This window comes from Rhinichthys klamathensis, unplaced genomic scaffold (genome assembly GCF_029890125.1).
Source record: "Rhinichthys klamathensis goyatoka isolate OS25496 unplaced genomic scaffold, OSU_Roscu_1.1 h1tg000422l_1, whole genome shotgun sequence".
Classification (NCBI taxonomy): domain Eukaryota; kingdom Metazoa; phylum Chordata; class Actinopteri; order Cypriniformes; family Leuciscidae; genus Rhinichthys; species Rhinichthys klamathensis.
In genome coordinates, this window is record NW_026606920.1 from 784,014 (window position 1) to 793,781 (window position 9,768).

The 9,768-nt window shown below is 39.8% G+C and overlaps 1 protein-coding gene across 1 annotated transcript; it reads right to left on the reverse strand.

Moving 5' to 3' along the window:
* Positions 1-2,991: 2,991 nt before the first annotated feature.
* On the reverse strand, positions 2,992-8,062 carry angptl4 (angiopoietin-like 4). Its single transcript, XM_056235436.1, has 7 exons — positions 7,460-8,062; positions 6,750-6,860; positions 6,549-6,639; positions 4,455-4,568; positions 4,227-4,322; positions 3,661-3,939; positions 2,992-3,574 (listed from the first exon to the last, which is right to left on the reverse strand). The coding sequence occupies exons 1-7, from the start codon at positions 7,964-7,966 to the stop codon at positions 3,390-3,392; spliced, it is 1,383 nt and encodes a 460-aa protein (XP_056091411.1). The 5' UTR covers positions 7,967-8,062; the 3' UTR covers positions 2,992-3,389.
* Between the last annotated feature and the right edge of the window lie 1,706 nt (positions 8,063-9,768).

A 9,768-nucleotide genomic window follows, 5' to 3' on the forward strand; every position in this document is an offset into this window, starting at 1 on the left:
TAGCGCTATATGACAGATGTAGCGCTTTTATTTCTAAATATTAACAAACTTGCTTACCATGTCATCAACTATCTTCTATTCTGACTCTCAAATCCGTGTAAGTGAGTTTGTTTTGTCGTTTAAAACCCTTTATAAATGATCTTGATCTGTAACGTGAGATGGGCACCGCAGTTCGGAGATTCCTGTTGTATTTGTTAAGTTACAGCGCGTGAATTCTTCAGTTTCTCCCGAAATACATGAAAGTAAGTGGCCGGTGAACTGGGAGAAGAATAGAGTAAACTTTATAGTTACTTACACTGTGTATCTGATATGAATAAAACACGTCGCCAAATATATTTGAATGGATTGTTATTGCTGCTTCCATAGACACCATTGTGTATTTTACAAACTATAAATTTATTGTTTTGCTATAAATCATATCTATTTAAATGTCTGAAACCTAAAATAAACATGTGGTTAAAAACACTTAATAGTTGTGATATATGTCTGACAAGCGCTAAGCGCGTCCGTCTTTGAGTGTACATTCATTTAAAGTGTACATATTCACACTATTTTTTCCCCGGCCTTAATTTGAGACCGGCCTTTATTTGTCCGCGTTGACCACGCCCCCGGCCACTATCAGAGGCCCGGCGTTTATTTGAATACCGGTCTTTATTTGAGGAATTACGGTATTTACTGCGAGTCTTGAATGAAAATGACGTTTTTGTCGCTTGCACCAGGTGGCGCTGCTTAACAAGATCTCACCAGTTTCTCCGGTTCTCGCCAGTTTTTGCTGCCTGAGGTTGAGATTTTTTCTACAACCTCACTTTGTCGACACATGTGCAGATTTGTGCTTTTAAGGCCTTACTTTGCCTCTTCTCAAACAGCCCTGCTGTGAGCTTGTCAAAAGGCTCTCTTCTTGTTAATGAAATGCTACATTCCATGTTGACACGCCGCTCACCTCCCTCACGCTTCAGCCTGATTTACCTTCACGACTCCTGTTGAAGCAGGTAACCTCTCACACAGACAGCATTGTGCAAACATTATATTACACAGGTAATCTATAAATTTTTCTCCTTAAAGGGAGCGCTCACCCGAAAATGGAAATTCTGTCAACAATAATCCCCTCATCTCGTTCCATTTTTTTAACAGCAAAAATATGTCTCTCATTAAAATGAGTTTTATCCATTAAAACAAATCTACTTTTCTTATTAGTTAAAAATTAATAAATGTATTTGCAATGTATTCGGTTTTGCCTTCAGGTTGGAGGATGCAAAAAGTATTTGAGTGAAATGCAAAACAGATAAGATAGGCTAAAATTAAATAAAATTATAAAACAACTGAAAGGGTATACTGAGGGGTCCTCATCATGATTAATGACCATCAAATGTTATATAACGGAATAATATTTGTTCTTTGGTACGGTTCTGCTTCAGTGGCTCTAAACAAAGTAACAATACATTAATGGTATCAGGCAGGATGACTGTTGAATGAAGCTTTAAAAATCATAATGGCTAAACATAATGGCTGTTATATGACGAAACATGTCTTTATGTTTGTGCAATGGCCTCATTTTCTGTTGGTTCTGTAATGCTCTTAATAACTCCATGTATACTGTACTTATAGGAACTATGTACAGTGTCCTTTTCTTATAATATCACTCAGTTCCACTGACCCGTGGTAATTCAAAAGCTTTTGTCAATATGGAGTGCATAATCTTGTTGCCTTTAAACCTGTGAAGGTAAACAGCATCTTATTTATTGTAAACCAGAATTTAAAATGTAGCACATTACAATGTTTATATTTATCACAGCTAAAAAGATAACTTTATTTCAAAGGTGATAAGACAGTTGTTCTTTTCTTAAACCGTAAAGCACTTGAGTGTTAAATACACTAAACTCATCTAGAAGTAAGTAACTGAAAGCACATTAGTGACGACTTCTTTCAGGTGTGAAACATTGAGTGTGACACTCGGAAGCCAACACAACTTAGTTACTTATAGGCAAGTCAGAAGAATAAGCTGATTTCCGCTAAGTAAGGTTCACGTGTGTTTAAGACCATATGGCAACACTCCTGTAGGAACATTCAAGGACATAGTATTTTTTACTTTTTTTTTCTATGATAAAAGTTTATTTTTGGTTTAACAGAAATCACAGCATTTCATCTGTATGGATGTCTTACAGGTATATTTGCAGCCATCTGCTCAATTATATTTGTTGCCATGTTTCTTGTCTCTAGGGCTCTGTGCAAGCTTGAGCACCGCCAGGACATTCCAGCATCACCTGCCGTGTAGATAAACGTAACCCTCGGGTCTGATAAGAGCTGCGTACATCTGCTTAGCACTTCATACTGAACTGATCTAAACCAGCCCATTCACTTTGCATTGACAGGGTGTTTGTGTGTAGCGCAAGAACTTCAGTGACACAGAGTTTGTTTGTTTTTTAAATAAAATCTATTTTTATTGGTCCCTTCAAGACCAAACATTTTTTCATAAAAACAGTAACAAAAAGTAACATAAATTATAAGCAAAAAGATAAAGAAATACATAATGATTTTTTGTACAACACTTAAATATTATGGAAATCAGAGCATGACCGTTTTGTAGTTGGCAAGAATACAGCTGTAATGCTATGAAGAAAACGTACATTTCTGTTATTTACAGAAAAGTGACAGCTCTAGACATTTAAAAGCAGTCAATGTGACTGAGAAAATAAATCTCCACAGGAACTCCTCATTTGATTTCAAAACAGGAAAATACACAAGTAGTCTCAGATCATTTAAGCTTTTGAAAGACAGCGTGTGTACCAGAAAATAACTTCCACGTTTGGATACTTGAAATGACTTGATGGGCATCAAACCTTTCAATGTTCTGCAGATCTACTAATGCATGTCTTTGTCTGTGGATAATGCCTTAAGATAAATAGTGCCTTTACAATAAGGGTACTGGTACTGGCTCAAGCTTATGTAGCTTATTTGGTCCGTATTTTAGTGGTAAGGTTATTTAATTCCTTCCCCAAGCCTTTTAGTTATGGGAAGCACTTGCAATGGTGCCTAACCATCAGGTCTTGTGACGTCACCCTGCCAGATTTGTCTAAACATGTAGCAGATCCTTACAGTGGCCTGCACCATATAACACATGCTGCTGCTTGCAGAGTTCCAGGCACATTTAGTTCTTTCCAGTCTGATTAAATAAAAAAGCCTATTTTTGCACCGACTGGGATTTGAGTGACCACCACATGCATGATCCAGACATTGTCTGTTATAACAAACGGAATCGGAAGACACTCCTAAAAGTGCTTTAGACCTTTTCAGCACCAGTATGTTATTTTGGCAGGTTACGAATGGTGGTTTCTCCTCCCACGTCATTGGTTAAGGTCTCGTGCGTGATTGATTTGGACAGCGGACATCCTCTATGACTTGTTCTCGATCTCGGCGGGCGCAATCATCATGGTGGTGGTTTTCAGCGGGTAGTAGCGGCCACGCCAGGTTTTCCAGAACACTCCTTGTTTTCTCTGGTGCCTTTGCTTTGGCGCAGGAGTAACAAAATACCTGCCGTTTAGGTTCGAGCGACCACAGTTGCTAAACCACCAACCACCTGGAAAGCCAAAAAGGAAACTTATTAAAATGACAACATCACCCATAGAAAGATTTAATTTATGGCCAACGGCATCGTGATGTTACCTGATAGCTGTTTGGCACAGTTGAGGTCATTTTTCTGGTCGTTGTCTTTGTCGCGGGTGGAGAAGGGCACTCCGGATGTTTCCGTGGACAGAGAGCTCTCCAGGTTCCCAGCGCGCCTCTCCAGAATGCGCAAGGAATAGTTGCTCTCCTCACCGTTCAGATGGAAAGGGTAGTTGATGCTCTGAATCTCATCCCGCCAATCAGAGAACTGCACTTTGAGGATGTAGTTGCCACTTTTGGACACAGAATGAATCTTCTCCAGGCCAAGCCAGAACTCACCTGAAAGCAACATTTAAGAAGGATATTTAAAAGACTGGTCTAGGAATAGGCCAGGAGATTTAGTCACTCTGGAGTTAAATAATTTAAAGGCATTAGGGATACAGGATTTAACAATGTTTCCTCTCCAGCCAGGATTGATCTGATCCTCTATCCTTAATCTGCCACTCTACATCCATTATTAGTAGGTAATCACTTTGCCTTAATCAAGGTCTACTGACAGAAGTGGCTGTTTGCTCAGAGCCTGTTGCTCACATGAAAAACAGAGTTGGTTCACATTGGATTCTTACCATTCAGGCTCCCAAAGCCAGCTTGATATGCCTGCCACAGTTGATCGAAGTCTACAGATCCATCCTGGCGTCTCTGGATGACTGTCCATCCTCCTTCTGTGGATTCAAGCACAAAACAAAAGGATTAAAAGCTGTTCTCCTGAGTGATATTTTGGTGGTGGTGGTGGTGGTGGTGGGGAGGGGGGGGGGGGGGGGAGAAGCCTTGGATCAAATAAAAGTACCACCTACCGGGTGTCATTTCGCAGAAGACCTCAAAAGGCTGGGAGTCAGTTGGTTGGAGGGTGTACAGCCCGCTAGAGGTCTCACCCCTCAGGAACAGCTCATGACAGTCAGAAGCCATAGCTGAAAGACACAAAACACCACAAATATATTCACATGTCTACAAATGACCTTTATCCAAGCCTGTATCCAAACAGGGATTTTAAAGTTGGCACACAATGGATATTGCTCACACATACAGGATAAGTGTTTATCACATTGTTTAATGGTGAACTAAACCCTTATCTCAAACACAGAACCTTGAACGTGTCAACCCAAGCACACAGAAGCCAACATGGAGTTTGTTTTGAACTCCGGGGCAACAGTCCAAATAGACGTGTTATTAAACAAATGTCGTATTGGTACAAAGGAACGTTCAATGCTATACACATTGGCATTTATTTCTTAGACACTGAAGCTTAAAAGGTGCGCTATGTGGCTCACTTTACAAACATCTGCCAAACAAAGGCAGTTTCACATGAGAATTCGGACCTGGCTTGAACAATTGAGGGTGTAAACATGACCTTTCCCCCAGTTCCCAAGCAGACTTCCCCCAATTGCCTCAGACCTCTACAAGCATTCCTTCTTCCCTGCCCCCCTTTTAGTCCAGCCCTTCATGCCTCCTTCACGTGCACAGCACCCCTCTTCTGACATCACAATGCATGGACAGCGAGTGATCGGGGAATGCCGAGGCTGCTGCTGCTATTTGAGGAACAACTGCAAAGGCCCTCAAGGCGCTATATGTAAGATGAGTCAGATGCCCCCCCCCCCCCCCCAAAAAAGAAAAATGTTTGGTGCTGTCTATCCTGATAAAATTGGACTTTACTTTAACTGACTATATATATATATATATATATATATATATATACATACAACTATATATAATATAAAACTTTTTTGGAGTCATATATATGCAAAGATTTCTAAAACACAGTGGGTGTATATATATATATATATATATATATGTGTGTGTGTGTGTGTGTGTGTGTGTGTGTGTGTGTGTGTGTAGGGCTCAAAGCATATGGCATTAAGTGAAGTGGTCTTCTCTAGTCTGGCACACTTTTCATTCACGAGACTAAAAGGGGTTGTCTGTGTGGAGGCAGGGGGGTCTGAGGGGGATAGTCTGGCTCTGACAGATCTAGGGTAAAGGTTACATGTTTTCTGAGAGAAATTACGTGTTTTTGGAGTGCTCTACCCGACAGGGAAAGTCTGTACAAAGTTCACAGTCCAAAAATATGCACAATGTATTTTATGGTTTTCACTGGATTAAAGCCAGGGAATCTAATCTAAGGTACAGGATATACTATATCTGAAAAAAAAAAAAAAACTCCCTTTGGTCTTGGCCAGATTTGTAACAAATCTCTGCGTGCTTGTGACCCTGAGTTAACACAGTCCGAGACTGATGAACTTGCACACAATTGGAAGGAGTCCAGGGAAACTGTTTCTTTTACAGCATTCTTTGGATCCCACTGATGTCAGAACTCGCCATTAAAGGCTTTATTGTGTTGGTTTGGATGACTGTTCTGGCCCATGTGTTTCTGCTAGGTTCACCTTTCACCTACTTAGAGGCAGCCATTGCTCTGAACCGGAGTTTCTTACAAATTTACCATTTCCTACCCTTACACACCTACAGAATAATATATATATATATATATATAGAAATATTCAAGGTTAAATGTTTGAGATGTTGCCTTATTTCCATGAGTCATTTTCCAAATGTTTTCAAGATCATTCCCAACTGGACATGTTCAATCAACATTATGCAGTTCATAACATCACTATATGTGCAAAACAAGTCCCAGCATGCCTTTGACAAGGGCAAAACATCTCTTGTATGTTTTACTTCAGTATAGATGCAATTATAATATATTGTGTTAGAGACTGTTTAAGGCAGAGATGGGCCACTTAAATGTGAATGGGATAATTTGATACTTCTATTAGCAAGCATACATTTAGAGCACTCTTACTAACTTATAAATTAATGTAATTTTTGTGTTTACTGAAACACTGTTTTTTAAACACAATTATGTTTAAAAAAAAAAAAAAAAAAAAAAAAAAACTTACCAACAGGGGAATCTCGCTGTTCAGAGCTCGCGTTCAGATGAACTTCATCCTCCTTCCGTTTGAGAGAAGATCGTTCGTTTTTCATTTGAATCTAGTGCACATCACATAAATATTTGAATATGTTTGTAGTCTTAGATTTAATATTACTAACCACACTATTTTGTAGCCTACTTATATTTTGCATCATAGTATTTTTTTTACCTGGTTTTGGAGAGTTCGAATGCGAACATTTTGTTTATCCATTTTTTCTTGCTGTTGCTTGATGCGCTCGACTAGGTCATCAATGCGTTTATTTTGCGCCTCCAGCATCCACTGAAATCAGAAATGGTTTGAGATCAGTCTTTAATCAAACTCAAACGGGGGCTTTTCCAAACCTCAGCAGACCGAAACGATAGTTACAGACAGTGTTGAAAAATTCCTGTTTAACCGGTCCTGTATAATCTTTTCAAACGACACAGCTTTTCTTCTGCATCGTTATGTAACTCGCGTTATGAAGTTCGCGCAGACAATGAAGATCTAAACAGCTTGTTTATTGCTGAAACATGAATCAAGGGGCGAAGGTAAACTTTCCAGGAGGTCAGTGCCTCTGACATTTTTCTTTGTCCGGCCATGGATAACTGCTACCTTGCACGTACAGCACGGCTTTGAGTCCATGCAATGAAGCGGTGTTCACGCCCACAAACTTGTCGGTTATATGTTTGTGTGCGGGTCAGTAGTCTATTGGAAATGTAGGCTTTTCAAATTACTTAAACCAATCCATTTCATTCTTGTTTAGTTAATTTAAGTTAAATTTATGCAAATACACATCAAAACAAACATTACAATGCATGTCAGGCAGAGATGTGGTTAGCTAAAACGAAGACAAAATGCTTCACTTTCTTTTAGCCCTGAAATAAGGTTTTTGCACATACCTGAATGATCCGGGCATCACTGTAGTTGCCGCTGGCAACTTCCAAACCCTCTCCTTGCATCAAGCCATCTACTTTTTCTTCCAGCTTATTCATTCTCTCGTGGTCCTTCTGCTTGTCTTTGAGCAGCTCCTTAGTCTTCTCCCGCAGATCCGTGGACACGTTTAAGACCAGTCTCTCACTTTCTTCCAAACTCTGGGCTTTTGCTTTCAGCGCCATGCTGTCTTCTTGAAGCCGCTGAGTCAGCTTGCCAAGCTCGGATACGGTGACGTTGAACACCTTCATCTTAATGGTGATGTCTCTCACCTGGCCTTTGGTCTTGTCCACATGTTCTTTAAGACCCTGACCTAGCTGCAGCAACCCATGTGCAAGGACATTAACATCATCCCATGCTGCATACTGAACTCTCTTCTCTTTCCCAGCAGCAGCTCCTCTCCTCTCCAACGGGAAGCTTGACCCAGAGCTTGCCAAGACTGTGATGCATAGCAGATTTGCCAGTGGTACCTTCATCTTGCTTGTTTTGTCTTTGGTTGTCTGGTTATTCTAACTTGTAGTAGAGACCGGTTTGCTGTCGCAGTATTCTGAAGAGCACAAGCTCATGCTGTTGAAGGGCTAACTTGTTTTTATACCTTTCTGAGCTGTCTAGCATGGTCTGATTGGCTGGCAATCTGGAGGGAGTGTGTGTCTGCTCAGGTTTCAGCCTCCTCCCCCTTAACCGTATTTGCTTCTAATGTGGACCATGATGTAAGAATGGACACGGTTGCAACCAGAAAGCCTATCGAATTCTCATTATTTTTAAGATTTTGAAAATTGAGTGTAGGCGTACAACAATAATGAATATTGAGCAATTTATGTGATTCATATGTTTGTGTGTGTACCTAATCAGTTTGACTTTTGGTCAGCGGTTTCATTGATTATATTATGTTTAATTTTAAGTTTTTCTTGTTTTTGGACATTGTTTCACACAAACAATCCTACTGAGACAACTGAGGTGTGAAGTACAATCGTACAAACCAGTATTGATTTCAGTTTGGTACATCCTACCTACTGTTAATGTTCAATTAGTGGATTTTGATAAAAATATAGAAATATAGAAAACTACATAGTTTAGAGAGAAAATATTTTGCTTCTTTGGTCTGAATGGGAATCAGGGTTTTCCCAGTGTGAAGTCATTATTGGGGCAGAGGCATTGTGTGGAGCGACGAGGTGAACGTGCCGCAGCTGAGCGCTGTGGTCTGTTCCACTGTGAGCACAGAGCAGTGTGAGAATTAGGGGAAAGTTCATGCTCACAAAAAGCCAGCATTCACTAGAGCTTTCTGAAGACTATACATACCTCTTCAGGTGATGCCTTAGAATTTGCCTCGCCCATAGAAAAGCAATACTCCTATTTAGTTGTTGTTGTTGTTATTGTTGTTATTTTGTCTTGTGAAAGGATTAGGTGTGTATTCCAGTTAGGTGATATCAAGTACAAGTGTTACAGAGTTTATCCTTTAGTATTCGAAAGCTTTTCAGGTTTTCAGAGAGAGATTCGCTTGTTTTTACAGTGTACTTTGCTGACATGGTCAAAACAGAATTTGGAGTTAGGAAGTGGTAAGTGGAGCAGAAGCCAGGACTTGATTGTTGATGAAAATGAACTCGGTCATGACTGGAATTATATCTCTAATATAAATATAGGTTTTATATGAATGACACTTTTGCTCAAAAGTTTAGGGTCAGATTTTTTTATCTATTACTTTTTTATTTTATCAAATTAGGATTAGAGACTTCTTTCAAAAACTTTTTACAAATGTACTGACCCCAAACTTTTGAAAGGCAGTGTATGACTTGGGCATTACTCAAATGCAGAAAACCTGTGAAATGCCTTTAAATGCCTGAGTAACCTATAATGTGGTGCATCTAGGTAAACATTTCACTTCAATTTCAAGCCTGAAGGGTGCTTCATGGTTAATGCTGGATTGACAAAGAATTTTTTACTAGTTCCAGTGCTTGTAAACCAGCTCTCAGGGTGTGTTTGCTTCTCAATGCCAATGACGTGAAGCAAGCAATAAAACAAACACTTATTGAGTTGTTTATTACCATGCACGCCTTTGGTGGATCACTCTAATTGAATCACATAACATGTCATTGTTTTAACACTCTTTAACACTGTTTTGTTTGGTACTTGCATAGCTCCAAGACAGGGGGTGATATCTTAAATCAGCTGACCTACCGCTCTTCTTATGACGGGTCAGAACATTTTGGAATGGGATTTTAATGTACGCATCATCTGCGAAGCACAGTGCGTATCCATCTCTCCTAGCCAAAGTCTTTTC